The 23,916-nt window shown below is 43.2% G+C and overlaps 3 protein-coding genes across 3 annotated transcripts; 2 read left to right on the top strand and 1 right to left on the bottom strand.

Annotated features, from left to right (window-relative positions):
* Nucleotides 1-6,400: 6,400 nt before the first annotated feature.
* Nucleotides 6,401-11,823, top strand: mcm6 (minichromosome maintenance complex component 6). The gene is made up of 18 exons (XM_069725399.1): nucleotides 6,401-6,598; nucleotides 6,777-6,923; nucleotides 7,130-7,240; nucleotides 7,345-7,432; nucleotides 7,533-7,694; nucleotides 7,779-7,944; nucleotides 8,032-8,180; nucleotides 8,264-8,414; nucleotides 8,522-8,663; nucleotides 8,861-9,002; nucleotides 9,088-9,195; nucleotides 9,443-9,598; nucleotides 9,779-9,907; nucleotides 10,058-10,222; nucleotides 10,618-10,750; nucleotides 10,845-11,021; nucleotides 11,122-11,261; nucleotides 11,358-11,823. Exons 1-18 carry the CDS (start codon nucleotides 6,501-6,503, stop codon nucleotides 11,466-11,468), a joined length of 2,475 nt encoding a protein of 824 aa, XP_069581500.1. The 5' UTR covers nucleotides 6,401-6,500; the 3' UTR covers nucleotides 11,469-11,823.
* A 156-nt stretch (nucleotides 11,824-11,979) lies between these two features.
* On the top strand, nucleotides 11,980-14,129 carry LOC138636991 (uncharacterized). Its single transcript, XM_069725401.1, has 3 exons — nucleotides 11,980-12,044; nucleotides 12,209-12,473; nucleotides 13,662-14,129. The coding sequence occupies exons 1-3, from the start codon at nucleotides 12,002-12,004 to the stop codon at nucleotides 13,831-13,833; spliced, it is 480 nt and encodes a 159-aa protein (XP_069581502.1). The 5' UTR covers nucleotides 11,980-12,001; the 3' UTR covers nucleotides 13,834-14,129.
* LOC138636990 (protein lifeguard 3-like) lies at nucleotides 13,977-23,762 on the bottom strand. The gene is made up of 12 exons (XM_069725400.1): nucleotides 23,447-23,762; nucleotides 18,666-19,091; nucleotides 17,964-18,031; nucleotides 17,517-17,581; nucleotides 17,377-17,430; nucleotides 17,210-17,260; nucleotides 17,086-17,125; nucleotides 15,856-15,893; nucleotides 15,679-15,766; nucleotides 15,443-15,538; nucleotides 15,293-15,346; nucleotides 13,977-15,187 (listed from the first exon to the last, which is right to left on the bottom strand). Exons 2-12 carry the CDS (start codon nucleotides 19,084-19,086, stop codon nucleotides 15,035-15,037), a joined length of 1,128 nt encoding a protein of 375 aa, XP_069581501.1. The 5' UTR covers nucleotides 19,087-19,091; nucleotides 23,447-23,762; the 3' UTR covers nucleotides 13,977-15,034.
* Nucleotides 23,763-23,916: the final 154 nt, after the last annotated feature.

Here is a 23,916-nt window from a genome sequence, read left to right as displayed (position 1 = left end):
CACACACACACACACACACACACACACACACACACACACACACACACACACACACACACCATCCAACACATATACACACACACACAAACATACACACACATACACACACACACACACACACACACACACACACACACACACACACACACACACACACACACACACACACACACACACACACACATCTCCATCCAACACATATACACACCAACGCACACAAACATACTCACACATACACAACATGCACTTCTATTCATAGTGTATTCAAAACAGGAAGGACTTCCTGCAGCTCATTTTAGGAAAAACAAGGAGTTAAAACAATCAAAGAGGCGAGCAGCTCTGCACTCGGCGACTCAGAGAGCTGTTACAAAGAGAATCAGTCACACTGAAGGTTTCAGAGAGCTGATCCTCATTCACAAATAAACAGAGGCATGTTGTTAGCTCTTATGAAGGAAACAAATGACTTCAGTATAGATTTGTTTAACTTTTGAGTCTCAGTCATCTGTTTTAGCACATCTACAGTCCTTAGTCTTGTTCTTACTAATAAAAGTACTAAAACAAAGAATAAAAATGGTTTGAAAAGATGCAGGAAAAACAGACCAAATATAGTATTATTCATAAAATTGCTTTAATTTTTGTGGCATGTCTTTAGCATTACAACATGTTTGGGTTTATCCATCATTGTTGTACAGACTGAAATACTGCAGCTGTGAATTGCTATGAAATTTTGACATTCATGACCTCTGAATCCTGGATGAATGACATGATCTCACACCGTGTCCCCTGGTGTTTCGGTCCAAGTACAATAACTTCCGTTTTGTCTGAATTTAGAAGCAAGAAGTTTTTGGTCATCCAGGCCTTTATGTCTTTTAGACAGGCTTCAAGTTTTACTAACTGATTTAGTTTCATTTGGTTTTATAGAAAGATATAGCTGAGTGTCATCTGCATAACAATGGAAGTTGATGCAGTGCTTCCTGATGACATCTCCTAATGGAAGCATGTACAAAGTAAAAAAGTATTGGGCCTAACACTGAGCCTTGTGGAACTCCATAACTAACTCTTGTTTGTCTGGAAGACTCATTGTTGACATGGACAAACTGGAATCTATCTGATAAGTAGGATTTGAACCAGTCTAATGCAATTCCTTTAATCCTCGTAACATCTTCTAATCTCTGTAATAAGATTGTATGATCAATCGTATCAAAAGCAGCACTGAGGTCCAGAAGAACAAGTACAGAGACGAGTCCATTATCTGAGGCTAATAAAAGGTCGTTAGTAACTTTCACCAGAGCTGTTTCTGTGCTAGGATGAACTCTAAAGCCTGACTGAAAATCTTCAAACAGATCATTCCTTTGTAAATGATCAAAAAGTTGATTTGAAACAACTTTTTCAAGGATTTTAGAAATAAACATCAGGTTGTAAATTGGTCTGTAGTTTCCTAAAACAGCTGGATCAAGAGTCAGCTTTTTAAGTAAAGGTTTAATTACAGCCACTTTAAAAGCGTACATAGCCGGTTACAATAGATAGGTTGATCTGATCTAATATGGACGTATTAATTAAAGGGAAGACTTCCTTAAAAAGTTTAGTTGGGATGGGTTCTATCAGACAGCTCAGGATCCAGATGAAGAAATAACTCTAGTTAACTCAGAGAGCTCAACAGGAGAGACATTTTCCAAGTATACATCTGGTCCTACAGTTGCTTTCATGGCTGCTGTGCTTAACGTGATGTCAGTGACAGTGGCAGGAAAGGTCGGCCCGATTCTCTCCCTAATAGTAAGAATTTTATTGATAAAGAAGTTGATGAAGTCATTACTGCTGAGAGCTGAAGGAATAGAGGGCTCAACAGAACTGTGACTCTTTGTCAGCCTGCTACAGTGCTGAAAAGAAACCTGGGGTTGTTCTTGCAGTCCTCTATTAATGATGAATAATATCAAGTCCTGGCCTTACGAAGAGCTTTCTTATATAATATTAGACTATCCTTTCAGGCCAGGTGAAATTCTTCTAAATTAGTGGAACGCCATTTCCTTTCCAGCTTTCTAAATTCAAGGTATTTGTACTTTACTTGACCATTTTCACTTGATGCAACTTTATACTTCCACTTCACATTTCAGGGGCAAATATTGTACTTTCTACTTTCTACATTTTTCTGCCAGCTTTATTACTTTTCACATCTTTTTCTGTCCAGCGAAAACCATGTATCTCCACATTTGGTGATTTTGAATTTGAAATCTTTAGATGAGCTGATGGATGAAATGGTCCTTTACTGTTTAAAATCCAACCTGGATTTGCTTGAAAATGTCAAAAGGATGAAAGTGAGGGGATTCATTTTTTGTTTTTGTTTTTTGTTTTGCATAGTTGTCAAGCCTTTTCATTCAAATTGAATGACAAATATGAGCTTTAAGTGCTATCTTTCAGGTTGTACTTGGGTGTAATTCAACCCATATTAGTTAATTTTTTTCCCCATAAATTGTTCCAGTTCTTTGCCAGAAGAGACTCTTCATCCTCCCTGTTGATGCTTGACATTGCCTGCAACGCTACCATTTAACTTATTTTTTAGTGCCCAGCTGAAATCAACTTACTGACTCTGTCTGTCATGAAGAAACTGATGTTTGGCCTGAAAATACTTCTTGGTTGTCAGAATAGTCTTTACGTGAAACACAAGTGTCTTGTGTCCTAAAACTGAGGGATTGTGTATACGAAGGGCTGGGAGTCCTATTCTGTTCACCCAGTATGAATGTGAACACTGTGTAAATCACCAAAACAATGAAAACGTGTCATCATCTGACTACAAATGAACCAGGAAAAAACACATTTTCAATCATTTTTTCCCCTCTTCAATTCATATCCTGCTTCTTTTGCAGCTTTGTTTTACCGCTGTATTGTTTTTCACAATCGTTACCACAAACCTAACACCATCAAAGTTTTCATTTCTCTGCACACTGTTGACTGTGTTTCTTGGTTGCTTGTATATTATATGTATATTATATATATAGATATATACTGTACTGTATGTATATATATATGTTGACTGTGTTTATTGGTTTGTTGTATATAATATATATATTTAATGTACTGTATATATATACTGTATGTACTGTGCATTTTATATTTTATATTTATATTTTTTATTTTATTGCTTTTCTATTATATTATTCTATTCTATTATTATTTTATTCTATTGTTTCTATTATTGCTCCTGTATGTATGCTGCTGTGGCGAAAAAATTTCCCCTCGGGGATTAATAAAGTATATACCTACCTACCTACCTACCTACAAGCAGGTGCTTCATGATTCTACCACAATACATGCAAGAGTGTTACTACAGGCTGTGTATAATGTGTACCTACAGTATCGCCTGTGTGTGCCTGTTATTATTAGTAGCTGTATTATTCAATTGGTGGAATATCCACTTAACCCTCCTGTTGTCCTTGGGTCAAAATGACCCGCAGCTGTGTTCAACCAAGTTCTATTATATTTCTATATTTTTATATTTTTTGGGATCATTGGTCATCATTCTTTAAAGAAACCCTCACAGCCTCCTTGTCACCAATGATCCCAAAAAATATGAAAACAAAATAGAACTTGGTTGAACACAGCTGCGGGTCATTTTGACCCGAGGACAACGTTAATGTTTAGGGTACTTTTATGTTCTTTATATTTCTACAAAATTCAATTACATGTTCAAATAATATATAAAAACCTTCTCACCAACCGCCCATGGCACTGATCTTGTGGTGTGTATGGGTGAGCGTGTGCGTGATAGCTTTGTGTGTTTGCTTACAGATGGTCAAGCTGCTTCATATTCAGACAGCCCGAGTTTCCTGCTGTGAACAATTGTGGGAAAACCAGAGGTCAAGACAAAAAGGAGAAATAAAGAGGCAACGAGAGACGGAGTTGCGTCCAAATGGCCTACAATAACTTCCTGCTTTGTTCCTGGTGGATTAATACAATGTGACAGGTGAAACCAATAGCCTGCCAGGGTGTTTGTATTGACCTCAGCAGGTGGAGACGTGAGAATGATGTGGGAACAGAAATAGAAATTAATGGAATAATAGAAGCAGAGATCAGTGTTTGCCGTCACAGATTGTCCAGGGACTACAAAGGATGACTGCAGGCTTTTTGAGTGGAGTTTGGTTCTTTTGCTTTATGTTCTGCATCTGGTTTTGCCATTGTCTACTCCTACAAGAGGCATACGTGTTAGAAATTCTCCTGTCATTGCCCTTGAGCAAAGCACTGGTCCTAAAACTATTTTAGGCTTCATTGGGGCTCTCAACTGACCCAATACAATTAAGATTAATTTCTAAACATTCTAGATGTTTATTCATAACCAATGTATGAATACATGTTCCATGACAACACAATATTATGTAATTATACGCTGATATAAGGGCATTTGAAGTGTCTATCAACGTGTAATTAGTGATTGTACCTGATAAATATCTTGAATAATGAATAACCAATAGAAAATAATGTATCCATTGGTTACAGGCACTTTGGTTCTGCTTTCCTTGGTTGTTCAATTTCTTTGCTGTGATTAACCAAACAGCCCCCTCTAGTGGCCATTCAAAGCAACTCCAGTGCATGCTCAATGATTATTGGGCTAAAAGTTATGTTATGCGGCATATTACCCGGAAAATTCTGTAGACTGTCATGACATTTCCTAAAACTCCTGCACTGTGCACTGCATTACAGCAACTAATCCAGATAATGAATGCCTTTCCAAATATTGGTCTGCCTTCATTCACATACTCAGTGACTGGAGATAGTGGTCATATTAGAAAAACACAGGGGTTTTTGTTATGTTATTGTGTCTCCTCTGAAAATCTAAATAAGAATAATGAGACACGAGTGTTCGCTGCCTTCCAGTGGCCACAGTGGGGAACTGCAACTGTAAATTTAATTTGTGTCTTAGACGTGTGGTTTCTAACATTTCTGACTTGTGAGACTGACAAATAAACTTGCAGAGTGTAGCTGGATGTAGATCTATATTAGTTGTTATCGGTTCTTCCAAAAAAAGATTGTCTCTTTTGACCTTTCAGATGATTTCATTTAATAAACTATTTGGCACCCAAAGATGGAAAAATATTTCTTATTCTATTAATATAAACAGATGATTGTGAGGAAAAAGTCATGTAATTTTCTGCAGTGGAAATCTTTTTTGTTTGTTTGTTTTCTTTTCTTTTCTGCCATTGACCTAGAGCAGTGGTCTTCAACAGGGGGTCCGCGGAGGTACTGCAGGGGGTCCGTGAAATATTTGGTTGATTAGACAATTTTTCATATTTATTTTTTATTACTATTAATTTTTCCCCACAATTTTTTTCCCCACAAATTTAAACGTTTTTAAATGCACATTAACATGAATCCAACATATTGTAGAGAATGGATAAATGGAGGCAGAAGATGTTATCTTTCAGTCAGAAATGCACATTCAGCGACACACAGGAGCTCTCACGCTGGACACCGGTTCACTCAGAGTTAGACTAGCCTGGACCTGTCCCTCAAAGCCTCCTGCACTCCTCCAGTTTAATATAAAACACAGTTTTATACAATATATATATAGTAGGGGGTCCCTGCTCCATCTCTCTATCAGTTTGGGGGTCCTTGGCCTGAAAAACGTTGAAGACCCCTGACCTAGTGAATAATCCCCAGATTTATGTAGTGACAATTGCAGGGCCCCGATCCCCAGGTTGGGAACCACTGGATTCAACTAACTATCTGAGTGTAAGTAAGTGTAAAGTAAAAATAGCTTCACCACAACGTGGTACACCAGTAAAATGCTGTTTACACATGCATCAATAACAGTCTAAAAGTGTATTTATTTAGTCAAAGTACTTTGAGTTTTAATACTTTAAGTACATTTTTGCTGGCGATGTTAAAGCACTTTTACTTAAGTTAAATTTCAAATGCTGCTTGTAATGGAGTATTTTTGATACTTTTCTTAAGTTAAGGATAAATACTCGTGTTGCGGAAATCATGGTGATGCATTTATTATTACGTAAATAACGTAAATCAGTTAAGTACGTGTTGACTATACTGTGACGATGTCACTGCATTCATGAGCTTTTTCAGATCTGAAAACGGTCACATTATTTTGAGGCTCGGACTCTGTCTTTATTTTGTAACGTTCATATAATGCACGTGTACTTCCAAGGCAAAGTAAGAGTACGTTATTTTATTTTTTTTAACTCGTCTTGACCATTTTTTCCTTTGAACTTTATTTGTTTGAAGCCGGAAGCGAACCGCGGGAAAAGACAGACGGACTCCGCGTCACTTTACGTTCTCATTCCTAATTGGCTACACGTCCGGGGATGTTTACACGACACTACCAATTGGTCGAGAGCGGCGCGCCAAACGTCACGTGGGCTCTCTTTTCGCGCGAAACTGGGCTTCGTCGTCAGGACCTGAGCGTGCTGTGTGTGTCGGTGCTGAGAGGAGCAGTGTGGACCGAATTATTCACAACTTTTCCGAACTTTTTTATCGTAGTCTAGCAGAGTTGCAGCATGGACGTGGCTACTGCAACCGCGGAGAATGCCGGGGCGATGGTGAAAGACGAGTTGGCGGAAAAATGCCAGAAGTTATTCCAGGCTTTCTTAGAGGAGTAAGTCAGCCAGCAGCAGGCTTCAGTGTATTGTTGTCGACCGAAACACGCTGTGAACCAGTTGATCTCATGATACTTCCCGTATTACTAACTATGACGGTCCAGATCTGTGTTGATCGTCTTTTCGTGTATTTGAACGTGTTTCTTTATTTTTCCTGCTGTCTGTGCCTTTGTGCAGGTTTCAGAGCGATGAAGGGGAGGTGAAGTATGTCCGGGAGGCCGAGGAGCTGATCAGGCCTGAGAGGAACACCCTGCTGGTGAGCTTTGTAGACCTGGAGGGCTTCAACCAGGAGCTGGCCACCACCATCCAGGAGGAGTACTACAGGTGAGACAACTCAACTCATCTCAGTGCTGAAGTGAGAAGCTGCTCAGATTTAGTCTGAAAAGTACGACAGGCACTTTTTGATCTCGGCGCTGCTGCTGCCTCTCTTAGTGAACACATATGATCTGCTGAATAAAGAGCCTGCAGGAGCATTAACAGCCACGGGGATGTCAGCTGTGGATGAACCAGGAGTGCTCTCTGTATTTCAGGGTGTACCCCTTCCTGTGTCGGGCAGTGCGCAACTTTGCTCGGGATCACGGGAATGTTCCTCTAAACAAAGAGTTCTACGTTGCCATCGAGGAACTGCCCACCAGACACAAGTAGGACACGCAAACAAATCGGCTTAAAACACTGTACACATCTGTTTAGTGTTCAAACACGGAGGGGAATGTGAAATGTAATTGTTTTAATGTGCACCGTACAGGATCCGTGAGCTGTCTTCCATGCGTATTGGCACCCTGGTGAGGATCAGCGGTCAGGTGGTGAGGACACACCCCGTCCATCCTGAACTGGTAAGATCCTCCGCACCACAAACGGATCAGTGAACATGACGCGTGAATATTGCTTTGTGACGTTACTCATGATAACACGATGGCTGCTTTGTGGTGGCAGGTGAGCGGTACCTTCCTGTGCATGGACTGCCAGGCGGTGATCAAAGACGTCCCTCAGCAGTTCAAATACTCCCCGCCGACCATCTGCAGAAACCCCGTCTGCAACAACCGCGCCCGCTTCCACCTCGACACGCACAAGTCCAAGTTCATCGACTTCCAGAAGGTAGCGATGAGACAGGAAGTGTTGTTCGTCTGACGGCAGCGTGAGCCCCGAGGTTTCTGATTGTTGTCTGATCTCTGCGTTCAGGTGCGTATCCAGGAGACGCAGGCGGAGCTGCCCCGCGGCTCCATCCCACGCTCCCTGGAGATCGTCCTGAGGGCCGAGGCTGTGGAGACGGCTCAGGCCGGAGACCGCTGTGACTTTACCGGGACTCTCATCGTGGTGCCGGACGTCTCTCAGCTCACCACGCCTGGTACGGTTTTAACCTCAGCCTACTTAAAGCAATCCCGTTAGCAGTTTCGAGGCCTCATGACCGTCTGCGTGGATGTCGTCTCTCCAGGTGTGCGGTCAGAGACCGGTACCCGTGTGGCCGGAGGGCCTCAGGGCTTCGAGTCCGAAGGTCTGAGAGGGCTGAAAGCTCTGGGAGTCAGAGAGCTGTCGTACAGACTGGCCTTCCTGGCCTGCAACGTGGCCCCGACCAACCCCCGGGTAACAAACACGCCGACAGCTAAACATCAAGCACAGATCCAAACAAAGGTCGGACGTTTAATCGCGAATCTTCTTTATCGTAGTTCGGCGGTAAGGAGCTGCGGGAGGAGGAGCAAACCGCCGAAAGCATCAAGAGCCAGATGACGGAGAAGGAGTGGGAGAAGGTGTTCGAGATGAGCCAGGACAAGAACTTGTACCACAACCTGTGCACCAGCCTCTTCCCCACCATCCACGGTCAGTGATCGCACGTCTGCCGAGCCGCTTCTCTGACCACAGTACGCTTCGGTAAAGTGTGTTAAAGCTGTGACTCCTCCGTTAACGCGATGGCTGCGATCCTGCAGGCAACGACGAGGTGAAGCGCGGCGTCCTGCTGATGCTGTTCGGAGGCGTTCCCAAGACGACCATGGAGGGAACCTCGCTGAGAGGAGACATCAACGTCTGCGTCGTCGGAGACCCGAGTACCGCAAAGAGCCAGTTCCTCAAGTGTGTAACACAGATTCTCCCAACGAAAGCACTGAATGAATATTTATCGTAGATAACGTGCGTCCTGATTGGTTGGACGGCTGTTTTGCTACGTAGACAAATTCCCTTCACTCTGACTTTGTAATGCTTCCTAAGCAGGAGGGAATGTTTTGACTGTTGCACAGATCTTAGTTTTGAATAGTGATATCTGTGTACAGGCACGTGGAGGAATTCAGTCCCAGAGCTGTGTACACCAGCGGGAAGGCCAGCACCGCCGCAGGTCTCACAGCGGCCGTGGTCCGAGACGAGGAGTCCCACGAGTTTGTGATCGAGGCCGGAGCTCTGATGCTCGCCGACAACGTGAGTGTTTATGAGTCCTAAACGGCACCGAAGGAGATATTTGTGTAAATTCGGTGCTGTTATTAATGAGCGTGTTTGCTTTCAGGGTGTGTGTTGCATCGATGAGTTTGATAAGATGGACCTCAAGGACCAGGTGGCCATCCATGAAGCTATGGAGCAGCAGACCATCAGCATCACCAAGGCTGGAGTCAAGGTGACAAACGGCAGCCTCAGCCAGCACAACATAATGGATATACACTTAAAGACTCTCATACAAAAAGGCCTCCTTATGGTCTTCAGAAAATAGGACATCACCTCATGTTGGCCAAGAGAAGCCCTCCTGATGCCTTATACAGAGAAGATGATATATGGTTATTAAGTCAAATTCCTGTTACCCAGAAGGCCTTTCTGCCGTCTTCGCTGTAGACTAATCAGACTCCTCCTCCTCCGTCTCCTTCCAGGCCACCCTGAACGCTCGCACGTCCATCCTAGCGGCCGCCAACCCCGTCAGCGGGCGCTACGACCGCAGCAAGAGTCTGAAGCAGAACGTCAACCTGACCGCGCCCATCATGAGCCGCTTCGACCTCTTCTTCATCCTGGTGGACGACTGCAACGAGGTGTGCAGCACCAGTCCGTCCATTTGTTCTAATACTGATGATCAAATTACATTTGAAATCTGTTCTCGGATGTTTTAAAGTCGCCATTCTGTTTATTTCTTTCATTTCATACATCTTATTTAATGCCGTTACCCATCTTCCGACCAAGTCTTATAATGTGTGTCAATCTGTGTTTCCTAGGTGACGGACTACGCCATCGCCAGGCGCATTGTGGACCTGCACTCCCGTGTGGAGGAGTCAGTGGACCGGCTGTACTCTCTGGATGAGATCCGCAGATACCTGCTCTTCGCCAGGCAGTTCAAACCTAAGGTGTGTGTCTGCGTGTATCTGTCTCCGTCTCCGTCTCTGTGTGTGTCTGTCTCTGTCTCTGTTTGCTGACATGGTCAATTCAAGTTTTACCGTTTGCATACTTTTTGTTTTTGTTCTATATTAACACATATGCACACCGTATGTCTGTAGATCTCCAGTGACTCCGAGGATTTCATCGTGGAGCAGTACAAGCGTCTCCGGCAGCGTGACTGCTCTGGAGGCGTGTCCAAGTCTGCGTGGAGGATCACGGTGCGGCAGCTGGAGAGCATGATCCGCCTCTCGGAGGGCATGGCCCGTATGCACTGCTGCGATGAGGTACGCAAAGGAAAACAAAAATTGATGTCGGCCAGACAAAAGGCTGACTTAGTTCTTCTTTTAAAATAAAAGGCGCTGACAAAGAAAATTATGATAAACGTGATAACTCACAAGCAGATCTGTCACAGCTATGAAACTTGATGATTTGTCACACTAATAATTGAGATGAATGAACACCCATCGATCCTCAGACGGTGGAAAACAACGAGGAAATAGTGATGGAATTATGAGATTTCTGACATCAGTATAAAAACAGCTGGATGATTGGAAACAATTCTAACAATTTAGCAAAATAATTGCAATCAGCTCAAATGATTGCCATTAGTTAATTATGTAATAGTTGTGAGAGGTATTGCACAAACACTGACCTTCGTCATTTCACTTCCTGTCTGCAGGTGCAGCCCAAACACGTGAAGGAAGCCTTCCGTCTCCTGAACAAGTCCATCATCAGAGTGGAGACGCCGGACATCAACCTGGAGCAGGAGGATGAACTGGAAGCGGAGGAGGAGGAGGAGCAGCAGGAGGAAGGTACCGTCTGTCACACACAAGCACACGCGCATCTAAATGTATGATACACTTGACCGATAGTTTGGTTTCATTTCATGTAAACTTGTCTTTGTAGTTAACAACGTCCCGAATGGAGTGAACGGTGATGTGAATGGAATTAATGGTCACGTCGACGGTGTGAATGGCCACGCCGAGCCCGGCGGTCAGCCCAAACCATCCCTCCGCCTGTCGTTCACCGAGTACAGACGCATCTCCAACCTGCTGGTGCTGCATCTACGTAGAGCAGAGGACGGTAAGAGCTGTTCGCTCTCCTGTCCGGCGCCCTTTGTGCCTCTGTTTCCCAACTTTAATCTGCTCCGTGACTCACATTTTCATCGCCGTCTGTCTCGCAGCTGAGGAAGAGGAGGAGCTGAAGAAAAGCGCGGTGGTGAACTGGTATCTGAAGGAGATCGAGTCCGAGATCGACTCCGAGGAGGAGCTCGTCAATAAGAAGGGTCTGATAGAGAAGGTCATCCACAGGCTGGTGCACTACGTGAGTCCACTTTTTGCCATATTACAATAAAAGAAGGAACCCCCAAATGTAGTCGTGTGCACTTACACCAAGTCCTGCGTGTCTCCGTGTCCCCAGGATCACATCCTCATCCAGCTCTCTCAGGCGGGGCTGAAGGGATCGGAGCCTGCGAGCACAGAGCAGGAAGCCGTGCTGGTCGTCAACCCCAACTACAACCTGGAAGATTGAGCTCCTCCCTCCATCCTTCACTGTTGTTGATCTCCACTCTCTCACAGCTGATGACAATACAATGTTCATCGTGTTTTATTTCATGCTCATATCCAACACAAGCATAAAAGAAGCATTGGAGATGCTGTTAGACTTGTTTGAGTTTATTAACTCTGCTGTAAAAAGGATTAAGATGTAAATATGCTGCTCTTTCCTCGAGCTGTTTGCTGGCTTTGATGGGACCTCCCTGAATTGTGTAAAATTGCTGTTTGTTTTCCATAACTGTAAATTAGACACTTAAACTAAGGCCTTCTACATGTTTTCAAGTTATATTGTGTTTTTACATGATGATGACGTAAGGAGAAAAAAAGTTGGTTCAATAAATATAATGTTGAAAAAAAATGTCTGCTTAGCTTCATACTTTTGCACTTTTTACAATTATTTCCGGCATCATCTCATAAAAGCGCCGTGAAGAAACTGTCCACCAGGTGGCAGCAGTCTCCGTTGGCATTATATTTCCACTGCGCATGCCCGGTTGTGATTATTCAACAAACATGGCGGCATCCTGTTTGGTCGCCGTCAGGACAGCACTGAAAGGTAAAATACTACTTCAACCCGCCGTGAAGAAATTTATGGAATTAACATCTTTATCAATAACATTGGCTGTAGCACGTGTTGTAACAGTTTGGGTCAGCGCAGGTGAATTTCCAATGTTTTTGTGACCGAAGCCTCCCCAATTAAAAGTCCAGTTTGTCCCCCAGGTGTGCGCCTTGTTCCCGGCCGGTGGCTCCTCCCGCAGACCAGTCAAACCCCGGCGGTGTGTCGGTGTTTGCGACTACACGTCTCCGCTTCAGCCTCCCTGTCCAGCTCCAGGACGGAGCCTCAGAGGAGCTCCCAGACACGGAGCCCCGCGGGAGGCCGAGCCGAGGGGGACGCTGGCCCGGAGGGGGACGCTGACCCGGAGGGTCCCGAGTACATCCCCAGTCAAAAGGCCAAGAACCCCATGAAGGTGGTTGGCTACGCCTGGTGAGTCTGCACGTCTGTCTTTTGACACCTTCACCGGTCAACACAAGTCCACCAGTGAAAACATACCTGAGGGAGTCTGTCATGTTCCCATCATCACCAGTCAGATGTCGAGACACACACAAGTTCCCAGCTGTCATGAAACCATAAGACACCTGATACAGCTGAAATATTACATATTTATCAAAAGATAAACACGTCATATTCGATATGATATTAAAAAAAAGAGGATTTTGTCTTCTGTCTCGAGCATCACAAATCAAATCTGCAGCAAGGTTTACTTCTTCATAAATTATCAACCGCACTAATCAGATTGGAAATTGTCCTTATTAAGTCCTTGTATAATGTGCAATAAAACATTCATGGACTTTATTGCCCCATAATCACGTAAGCAAAACAGTTTCTGTGAAACCATTAAACCAGCTTGTTTCTATAGTTAATGTCTCTGAATGCGACGGTGCACACAAACAGAGAAATCCCACTCTAGTTTTGGGATGCACCGATTTAATGCGTCACATCATTTCTGCTACAAATATTACACAATTGTTGTTGCGTTTTACTGCTGTAGCAGCATTAATTCAATTAATTGTACTGAAATAACGCTTTGAATAACATGCAAATATGTTGCTTGCCTCAGATATTTGAAAATATGGTTCAGTTAAAAAGAAGTTCATTTTTTATCACTTTATTTTTCTCATTGGTAAAACATCTGCTCACTAATACTCATGACGGTCTGTATTTTCAATCTCCTGAATTGTACAATCTTACCATCTTGGTTAAATTAGTTGGCCTACTGTGTCTGTGTTGATGGCTGATAAGTAGAAACTGACAGCTAATATTGTGGTCGACAGAAAAATGATGCAGTTGTTTATATTATTCACTTGAAGATACAGTAGTTGAGTTGGATGATCTCGCAAAACTATACCCTGAATTGGCAGTTTATTGTAAACTCCCAACTTAAACAAATTCTCTGTGATGGATTTAACAGCAGGATTTTAAGGGGGACAGTGTGTCTAAACCAGCATTGCGAGGTCACGTCTCTTCATCATCATTATATTTGCTGTCCAACCGTCACACTGATCGTTTTTGTCACTTTGCCGCCTCCATGCTACATGTTGAGTTTTGGTACAGTCATGGATGCGTGTTGCTTGCTAAGCAAAACATCTGTCCGTCCCTCTCCTCCCCGTCCAGGATGATCGGCCTCCCTGCAGGTATAATCAGCTTCCTCTTGGCCAAGAGACAAGTGGACAAAAACCGACTGAAGCAGCTGAAAGTCCGACAGAGGATGAAAAGATCAAACGAAGGAGAATATGAGGGGAGTCGCTACCACCACCGTGCAGAGGATGTTAAACTGGACCAATGACGCACAGCTATGATTGGCTCCATATCCTGAATGTCACAATCAGTGACTCCTGAACTGCTGCTTAAAGACTGATGTGAAGGTTATAACAAATTGAAATGTACATTTAAATAAGAATCATCACTGGAACAACTGCGCAGCAAAACTCACAAAGAATAGTCTTTATTTGACATGAAAAGGCAAACCGGTTCTGTTCAGCATTGATTCGTGTATTTACAAGCCCTTTCCCCACACTGACCATCTGCACTGTACATTGATACGCTTGACCTTCCTTGTTTTGATTAAAGAGGTGTATATAACTTTGGTTTGGGTTTACATTTAGGATTCGTGGAGTGTGGAGGACCAGCAGGGTGGGAACTTTTGGACTTTAGGCTGGAACACTTTTATTTTCAGGAATGTTCCGACATTGTAACATCGTGGCACACAATGTGGAAAACACCCGCCCTGCTGGGACTCGCCGTCTGACCCAGATCTGACTGGAACTGAGCAGAAACAGGCATGTATGTAACAAGACTAGAAAAGATGATCGATTACAACCCCAATCTTGAAGTAAAAAAAACGTCTCCGAAACATCATCAGGTTGAAGGCACTCTTACATAGTTCTTAAATAGGTAAAATATTAATAAAAAGTCATTGGCAAAGTGTAACGTGAACCCACGACAGCAGATCTGAGTGCTGCTGTTGTTTGAGGGGTGGACGTATTAATCCCCAAAGTATCAACTCTGATACGCAAGTTAATGAGGATCAAATGTCGTGCTGTTACCCACCTCTACTGTACCTTAGAGCTAACAGCGAGGGCACCTCTGTGTGGATGAGTTTTCTCAAGTTACACAAACGGGAAACAGTTTGTGGTCGTACATGCAGAGGAACATGTTAGGACACTTTCTGCTTTAACTTGTCCAGTAAAAAGGGAATAAATGTTACAACTGGCATTCCAGTGTCTTTAGATATTTATATTATAGTATTAATAGTATTTGTTCACCACTGGTAAGTTGCTTGAAGCAGATATAGACAAATATAGACAGAAAAAGTGCATTTGTTGTGCATAGGTTAAACCTACACTAACAAAATCTCAAATTCAGCCCATGTACGTTTTCCCAGCAGTGATTTTTCCAGAAAAATCGAAAGGCTTTGAAAAGGTATGGAATGGTTTTACTGCTCGATGTTTCTCCACATTCAGCTGACACAAGTTGTAGCCGTTTAGTTATTTCCTGGTGGCACCTCCGATTATTTGCAGCAGAAAGAGGAAGATCTGGATGATATCGACGTAGAGGGAGAGTGCGCCGAACACGTACTCCTCAGGACTAATGGAGTGCTTCCTGTTCCCTATTAGCAGCTGCGTGTGGTACGCCAAGAACTACGAGACACAGAGGTAGCATCAAAGATGAGCGAGAGTAAGAATACTTCAAGTAATACCACAAGTATAATATCACAATTAAAAGTAAAGTTGTGAAACACTCACCATAGTGAAGGCTATCGCTCCTAAAGCCGCATAAAGCATGTGAAGCCACAGCATCTGCAACAGAAAACGGTCAATAAGAAATCTGTTAACCTAAAAAAAAAAAAGGTGTCGAGCAACAGTGTTTAGTTGTTCAAATCAGCTTCAACTCACATATTTGAAGGACAGCACAATGGTTGTGATGATGCCGGTCACAAACATAACGATACCAAGGACACAGAAAAGGCCTTTGCACTTGGTGAAGTCAACCTAGAAGGAGAAACATCAAACGGGCGTGTTTAAACTGAACAAATACACAGTGCTCATTGAAAACGGCTTAGCAGTCAGTCTCACACACCTACACACACACACACACACACACACACACACACACACCTACACATACTCACCTTTGTCTGGAAGCAGAAGACGGTGACGGCGATGCAAACGACGGCCGTGATGACCAGAGCGAGAAACACTGCTTTTGTGTCGTAGAAACTAAAACCAAAAGAGCAACACACAATAAATACTGAGGAAACTAACTGGATGTTTACATCATGGTAGGAAGACTATACAGCTTTTCTTACCTGGATATTGATCCAGTCATGTAGGACAGAGCCAGAGTCTGTAAAAACAAAAACATAGATAAATTGAAGGTGTTATAGCTGAAAATGGCAATATTTTAATTATGGAACCAAAAGTACATCTGTAATTACAGAAAACCTATAACCAACATAAACATCTCTGTTTAGAACACATTGTTGTGGGCAGAAAATAAGGTAAAACGGAGCATAAATATTTACCAGCGGTGTAATCCAGTGCTAAAGACATACGAGGGTGGATCAGTAAGTTCAGACTGCTCCTGTCTCAGTCTCAGAACTTCATTCTCGTGATAATGTGATTTTAAAAACTACAACTTTCACCAGGTGAAGTGGACTGAAAATGTTAAAAGGGAAAACAATTGCAGCGGAGCTGGGCTGCAGCTTTCAGGGCGAATTGTAACATGGAATTAAAACTGCAAGCAGTGATGTACGGGCCCTCGCACTCCCGCGTGCCGCCGCACTCCCGTGTGCCGCCTCCCTGAAGCTGTCTCTTACATTAATAAAAAGTCATTGGCAAAGTGCAGGGCGCGAGGGACCGCGTACCCCCGCTTAAAGTTGCTATTTTCGTCTCGTTTCCTGTCTCCAGCAGGGGGCGCTGGTGAGCCGTTTGGCAAAACACATATCAGATATATCGTCTCACCACGCCGGATGTATGTCACACGTTTCATGAGGTTTCAAGCATCCTTTGACCTTAAACATCAACTTCCTGTGTCACTGCGAGACATCCAACTTTGCCGCATCGTCATGGCGACGCCCATTGACAAAGTCCAACGAATGTCTCAATATGTCATCAACTACATGTTTAGGTTATTGTGACCCGACTTTAGGTTCATGTGATCAACCAGCTCGACGGAGAATGTGAAAGTATGAAAAGTGTCATTTCCAGTGGCCAACAGGGGGCGCTATGACTATGAGCTAATATTACCCCACAGGTGTCTTCAGGGCGGGGCTGTTATCATACCTGTGATGTTTGAACAAGGTCGGTCCATGTACATCAGATTTAAAGCAACTCGTAGTTTCATGGCGAGACGCTCAAAATGGCCGCCTCTTTACGGGCACACGTACCGATGAAAACTGATTATTTTGAGAAGATTTAATCCCAAACATGTTTTCTATCCATAGAAACTAAATTCAAGTCTGTCGGACAAAAGAATAGATTTGGTCCAAGTCCAGTTAGTAATTATCTGCCTCTATTTCCTCCGTTGTCTGACTTACAAAGATGAGCAGCAGGATGACGTTCCAGGGAAACTTCCTCCTACAAAATAAAATACATTTCAACACAACGTTGTTTTGCAAGTATTCTTTGTACAAACACTGTTTTTAAAGCGGCCCGACTCACCGGGGTCCCGTACAGCAGACCAGCACAAGGTGGGTGACGATATAGACGGCACTAAATGGAAAAATATAGACATCAATCAACGAAGTGATATTTGCAAAGTTTGAAATTGTTATTGCGATTTGAAGTCCGTCAGGTTGAAGGAACCGATGTCACACAGTGAGACTTACTATGATGCCCAGTACACCGCTTGGTTCCGCTGTACGAAGTCTCTGACGGGATCGCTGTGACGCATCGAAGCACCGTTAAACGCGAGCGGACACACACACAAACACGCGGCTGCACAAATACAATCACTCAGTCTACTCACACGAAGGTGAATACGGCCACGATGGCCGTGGTGACGAGGAGCTGAGCCGCCAGGATCAGATAAACCTGGAAAAACATGCAAATATCGTTTCCACAGAAGCCACCAAACATCTCGCACCAAAAATGGGAAAACATTTTCTACACAAGGGCAACAAAAAAGGAAGTGAACTCTTTAGACTTACCTGCATCCATGTATAATATGTCTTACATGATGGTTAGAGCTTCATGTAAGTTATAATTATGAATAAACAGTCTATTTTTACTAGTCACATGTAACTTATTGTTTTGTTATCTATACTGAATACATCATTTCAACTTCAGGAAGGCGTTCAGATTTCTTTTTGTAATTGTGAAGTCCACAGAATCCATTTCGGTCCAGCTGGCGAGACGGCTCTTAGAGGATACGTGTGCTTTGCTCTTTGACTTCAGTGTAATGATCGTTCTCTACCTTTCTGATGAAGGCATGTCGAATGCTCAGACTGTCCCAACCGCTGCCGCTTGCTGCAAACTCATCACCTGCATCACCAAAAGAGCACGAAGAGCCACAAGCAATATCTCACCATTACATTTCATTTAGCTGACGCTTTTCTCCAAAGCGACTCACAACACACCGATGGGACGCCATCGGGAGCAACTTAGGGTTCACCGTCTTGCTCAAGGACACTTAGGCATGTGGACAGGAGGAGCCGGGGATCGAACCACCAACCTTCTAGATTAGTGTGCAACCCACTCCACCGTCTGAGCCACAGCCTCCCATGAAACATAATAAAGCCAACTTCCATTAACATTACGAGATTAAAGGCATTTTTGGATGTTCTGGTAAATGCACATATTCACTTTCGTGCTGCAACAGACTTGACAGACTTCTGCTGTCAGACTTTATGCTATTTGTAGCTTCACGTTCATTCATTCAGCAGATATGAGAGTGATATTAATTGACTTATCTAACCTTCAGAGAGAAAGTGAATAAGCATATTTCCTCAAGTATATTCATTCTTTCCATCTAATTATGGGATCAAAATTTGGCCAGTCACGTTAAGTACTGCCGGTTGGTTGTAGCTTGTTTTTAAAAGATGTGGACATGGTAACAAAACGCTTCGTACTTCCATGTTTCATTTTAAATACCTATGCATAGCAGCGGCTGTCTTACCAGAGCTCAGGACGTCTGATGGTATGGTAGGAGGCATGATAGGGGGCATGGGAGGCGGGGCGGGATAGCCTGCTCCCGGGTGCCCACCGTGGTAAGGCTGTCCTGGGTGGGGGCCCGGAGCATAGCCTCCAGGCTGTCCTGGGTAAGGGCCTGGAGCATAGCCTCCAGGCTGTCCTGGGTGGGGGCCCGGAGCATAGCCTCCAGGCTGTCCTGGGTAAGGGCCCGGAGCATAGCCTCCAGGCTGTCCTGGGAACGAAGGGGCGTTTGGACCGGTGGGGTAAGGAGCAAAGGGCTGGGCTGGCTGGGGACCACCGTAGGAGGGGAAGCCATATCCAGGGTGCGGTGGCTGGTTCCCTCCCTGAGGTGGATACAGCGGGTTACGGGAGCCATCGTACCCTGGTGGGTAGTCTGACCTGGACATGACGCCTGTGAGGAGAGGAGCCGGAAAAGATACAGTTCACGTCTGTTTCACATTGTTTACTGAACCCACAGAGAACGATCACATTTTATTGTCTGTCAGATCCCCGTCTTGTTTTTACGCCCTGCACCTTTAAGGTTTTGGGTCAATCTCACTGCTATAAAGAGTGTTATTTGCAGCCACAGCAGTAAAAAAAAAAAAAAAAAAAAAAAAGCTCTCATGTACACTACCTGCCCAGCAACATGCACCAGTCACTCAGGAGCTGAACAAAGTGGAGCATTTAGCAGGAAAAGAGTCAAATCTCCCGTCAGTTTAGGGAGGATTAAGACAAACTTCAATGAGACGTGCTGTATTTTGTGCTTCTATTTACGAGGCTTCCAGAAACACAACTCCGAACACATGACAACACTGCTCAGTATCTTCTGCATGTGTAAAAAGGGAACTGCCTGCTAACATGTTAGTCATATTAATTATCAGAGTTTATCTTTAAACCATCCAAATTCTTTCATGTCCAACTTTCTTGTTTACGTTGTGTGTAAAATTGAAAACTCGTGTGCAGGAAATCTAATCCAGCCCTGAAGCAGTTCAGTTTATAGATTTTAAACACAAACAACGACCCTAAAAGGATGTTGCCTCGGTACTACATTTTTAGTAATAAAAAACAATCATCTTTTCATGGTATATATTGTCATATGGCCCAAACCTCTCGTATAACACCCCAAACATAAAGAAATAAACAAACGCATAATCCTGCCCTCAGTGACTATATGACGACGCACAGATTGGTTTGCGTCCTGTGTATTGAGCTGCTGTTTGAACCACATTCATGTCAACACTGAAAAATAAAGGACTTTTAACTGGGTAATAATCGTACTCGAGCTCGCTCTTCAACCGCTCCAGCCTGAGGAGCCACAATTTTCCAGAGTCATTATGTCGCAACCCAAAGTTTTGACATTACTGAGCCACAAAACAATAGTGCAGTAAGACACGATGCCTCCATGCCCTGTTAGAAACGTGAAATAAAACTAAAGTGCAACAAAAGTGCAACTATACTCAATGAAGTTAAACGACAGATTGAACTACAGATAAATGTTTTTCAAATGCTTAAATTGGTGATGTTCATCTAAATTAAATGGTATGAAATATTAACTAAAAGGGAGAATAATATTGAATTTTTTTTTTTTAAAAAAGAGACTTTTCTTCAACTAAATTAAAAGTCAAATTTATCTAATCTTTACCCTGTTCATGTGCTAAGGGGTCAGCTTACTTCCCATCATTTTGGAGCGACAGCAAGATCCCAAATTGTTAGGTATTGATCCGGTATCAATGCTGCCGTTTATGATCGGTATAAACTCGGCCCCTGATGAAACACAAGCATACGTAATAAATGGTAAAACAAAGGGTTTTTTTTTTCCAAATGTTTCTCAATAAACCAATTCCGTGTGAAAAAGTTGACAGCTCTCAAAAGTCCAAGTGCCATACCACTAGGAAACGGTACGTACCGCTTTCCACAAAGTGACACGCCACCTACCAATTTGGGATCTTGGCCCTACTGTCACTTTGACAGCACTGGTAGAAAATGGCCACTGTATGGGAAATGCTTTCTTTCAAAATAAAAGCGCAGCAGCAGAAATTCTAGACTTCAAAATAAAGGTTTGGCTTGTTTTCCCTCAACGTTTTTTTTTTTTTTTTTTTCCCACAACCACTCAAAATGGCTCTGCGGTCCACCTTCGGGTTTGCAACCCACCAGTTGAGAGCAGCTCTATTGTATAGATTTGGAGTTGTATCAGGTTAAAACGAACATAAGAATTTGCTCAGCAGCGTGGTTCACAAAAAAACATCATTGGCTCAGAAACCACCACACTGACCTCTGAAGGAAATTTCCAATAATACCCCCCCCCCTCCCTGAGAGAAGTGATGCTTTTACTTATTTGAACTGCTTAACAAGCAAAATTAACCCAGTTTTACAGTGTGAATCATTTATAGGCGTTCCTCAAACACCTCTCCAAAAAGGGATTTGTACTCCATGTTTTGTAGATTTACTGCTTACGGTACTGCAACACATACCAGGCAACCACTTGAATAAGACAGACTTGTGTTTCTTTGCCTGCTCCTGTTTGCTCAGTTATTTTAAAAGTGTTCAAATGCAGCAGAGCTTCCTTCTCAATGGGACCTTTAGGGGAATACACAGTGAAGGAATTCAAGAGCTGGCTCCACCTCTTGCTGCCATTACATCACACTCTAAGCACCAAGCAACAAAACAGAGTGTAATCAGTGGAAAAAAGTGCTTCAGAGTGTCTTAGTCAAACCGAATGAGTAACACAGCTGATCACTGCTTGGCCACCGAGACACAGTTTGAAAACAAGAGGACTTAATGTTCATGTGCGTTTGAACAGGAGGGTGTAACTCTGCTCCCGGAGCGTTTACCTTTGGAAAATGTCCCAGTGGCTGGTAGACAAGAAACTCAAGAGGATTTCCCTCGTCTGATTACTGATTAATATGCGGACCTCATCGTCACCACTAAGTCAAAGTCATCATGTGGTTTCTGAGTCAGAGTTGTAACTAAGACTGCATAGTTACAACTGTAACGAGTCCGTTTACCTGCATGTAGCCTAAACTATACTGCCTTTCCTCAAATACCTGCTCACTCATGCCTGGCAGCGAGGCCTCGCACCTGAGATACTCACTGGCTCCGTCAACTGTAAAGTCACATTCATTTTTGCTGTATTGTAAGTTTTCTTTTGACTGAACGTAGAGTCGTCTGCCTTTACTTGGAGAAAAAGAGGAGGATCTTATTTTGTTATCCTAAATTTATACTTTATTTCAGCCTTTTTTTATTATTATTATTTTAGTTTGTAATTTTTTGAAGCAACAAAGCAAAAGAGAAATTAAGTTCCCAGGTTCCTAAATGTGCTTCTTCTTGCCTTTAAACAGCAGTAAATAACTTTCTGGATATTGGCCGGACAAAACGAAACATACAAAGACTTCTGCTTTGATTCTGAGATACTATGATGGAGATTTTTCACTGCTTTCACATGTTTATTATAGTTAATGGAGAACATAACCTGCTGATCAATGGATAATAAAAATAAATACGCAGTTTCTGCAAAGAGAAACTTAAGGATCAGCCTGCCAACTAACAAGATTATTTCTGCAGTCCCTTTCTAAAGACCAGACACTTCAGCAGTAGTATTTGAATCCTCATCAGGGATTTCACCACCATTATAACATTTATGTGCCGCACCCAAGTACTTATTCACAGCACCTGAGCCAATTGAAAACAAAACAAAAAAACGATTTTAAGTGCTGACTATGGGAGGATGAGAAAACTGCACTAAACTCCTCTTTGTACTGATATTTAGTGATTATTAGATTTTTTTTTTTTTTTTACGGCACACAGTGTGTTTTTAAAAATAAATTCTATAATGATAATATTAAAAAATGATGTGAAAATGGATCGTTTTTAAGTACCCGCCAATCCACCTCACTGTGACCACTGAGCACGTCAGGCATCCAGAAAACAAAAGGAAAACCCTATAAATTATTCTCCTTTGATAAACTATACAAACGTAAGTGTGTGTGTGTGTGTGTGTGTGTGTGTGTGTGTGTGTGTGTGTGTGTGTGTGTGTGTGTGTGTGTGTAGAGGCTGGCTGCGAGCTGAGTGGATGAACCTAGAGGAATTTTCCTATCACTGAACAACAGGTGTATTTAATTAGAGGCCATCATTGATACCTGCAGCACTCCCTTTAGGCGTTTCTGATCCAGATGTGATCCAGATATGATCCAGATGTGATCCAGATATGATCCCAGCTGGCTGACTGGGACACATTATTGGAGTGAAGCCGTCATTAACGTTATTACCAACACCTGTGACTTTCCTGGTCTGACAAGCCAAAATGTCTTTCATAAACACAGATGTATTCCGGGTTGAAGTTTACTCGCACACAATATCAAAAGCAGACATGGATGAAAAATAAAATAAGCAGACAAAATGATGTGCAACACAAAATGTGTATTATCCCAGTTCTCCTTTTCATATACCGACAGAAGATCATAGACAGCAGTCAGCATGTTGAGCAGCTTAACCACAGCGAAATTAAACCTGCACCGCTAAAAGGTTTTACTTAAAAAGAAAGAAAGAAAGTTGACTGCGTAATGTAGTGAATCCTTCAGAGCTCTGCACCCGCTCCACCCTGCTCACCAAACAGCGAGCAGCAACAAAAAGCCTTTTGAGGCGTCCGAGTGCCGCCTGTAAACGTAAAACACCACACAAACAGCAACAGACTCAGTCAACCCCACGACTCAAATATGTCTCCACGCCGAATAGGCAAAAACATGACATCTGAAAATCAGCTCGACTTACCAAATTGAGAGACGTCCACCTGGTCGTGTTTATTTCCGGTTATGAAACGAGCTAAAACCCTCCGCTGTCAGCTGGAGGTTACTTTGTACACGGTTTGTTGTTACCGTGTTGTCTCTGTTTGGGTGTGCTCGCAGGCGCTGTCTCGGTCTTAATCTGGACAGCGGATGTGAAACAGCAGTGAAGAGACTTTTTTTTTTTTTTCCGGGAACGGTGGAGAGCAGGGTGGAGCAGAGGGATGTGTGTCTCTCTCTCACACACACACACACACACACACACACACACACACACACACACACACACACACACACACACACACACACACACACACACACACACAAAGAGAGAGGGCGCAACCAGGGCGGGTCGGCGCGCTGGTCGTCGCTGACTCATCCTCTACAGGCGCGTCACCTAATAAAGGCGCATTACAACCACACCAGCGCTTCACTTGTTGCCTGTCTCTGTTGTTCTGA

This window comes from Brachyistius frenatus, unplaced genomic scaffold, assembly GCF_029030835.1.
Source record: "Brachyistius frenatus isolate BFR_SWC_R1_liver_20210118 unplaced genomic scaffold, ASM2903083v1 Contig_422, whole genome shotgun sequence".
In the NCBI taxonomy this organism is placed as follows: domain Eukaryota; kingdom Metazoa; phylum Chordata; class Actinopteri; family Embiotocidae; genus Brachyistius; species Brachyistius frenatus.
Note: the sequence above shows the minus strand (reverse complement) of the source record. Positions and strands in the feature narration are given on the sequence as shown.

Excerpts from the sequence above, each read along its gene's own strand:
- LOC138636990 (XM_069725400.1), bottom strand. The coding sequence starts at position 19,086 with ATGTCCAGGTCAGACTACCCACCAGGGTACGATGGCTCCCGTAACCCG. Across the intron at positions 15,767-15,855 it reads ATGACTGGATCAATATCCAG|TTTCTACGACACAAAAGCAG; the intron begins GTAAGAAAAGCT and ends TTTTGGTTTTAG. Across the intron at positions 15,539-15,678 it reads TCTTCTGCTTCCAGACAAAG|GTTGACTTCACCAAGTGCAA; the intron begins GTGAGTATGTGT and ends TTCTCCTTCTAG.
- LOC138636991 (XM_069725401.1), top strand. The coding sequence starts at position 12,002 with ATGGCGGCATCCTGTTTGGTCGCCGTCAGGACAGCACTGAAAG. Across the intron at positions 12,045-12,208 it reads CGTCAGGACAGCACTGAAAG|GTGTGCGCCTTGTTCCCGGC; the intron begins GTAAAATACTAC and ends TTTGTCCCCCAG. Across the intron at positions 12,474-13,661 it reads AAGGTGGTTGGCTACGCCTG|GATGATCGGCCTCCCTGCAG; the intron begins GTGAGTCTGCAC and ends CTCCCCGTCCAG.
- mcm6 (XM_069725399.1), top strand. The coding sequence starts at position 6,501 with ATGGACGTGGCTACTGCAACCGCGGAGAATGCCGGGGCGATGGTGAAA. Across the intron at positions 7,433-7,532 it reads ACCCCGTCCATCCTGAACTG|GTGAGCGGTACCTTCCTGTG; the intron begins GTAAGATCCTCC and ends TTGTGGTGGCAG. Across the intron at positions 8,181-8,263 it reads TGGCCCCGACCAACCCCCGG|TTCGGCGGTAAGGAGCTGCG; the intron begins GTAACAAACACG and ends TCTTTATCGTAG.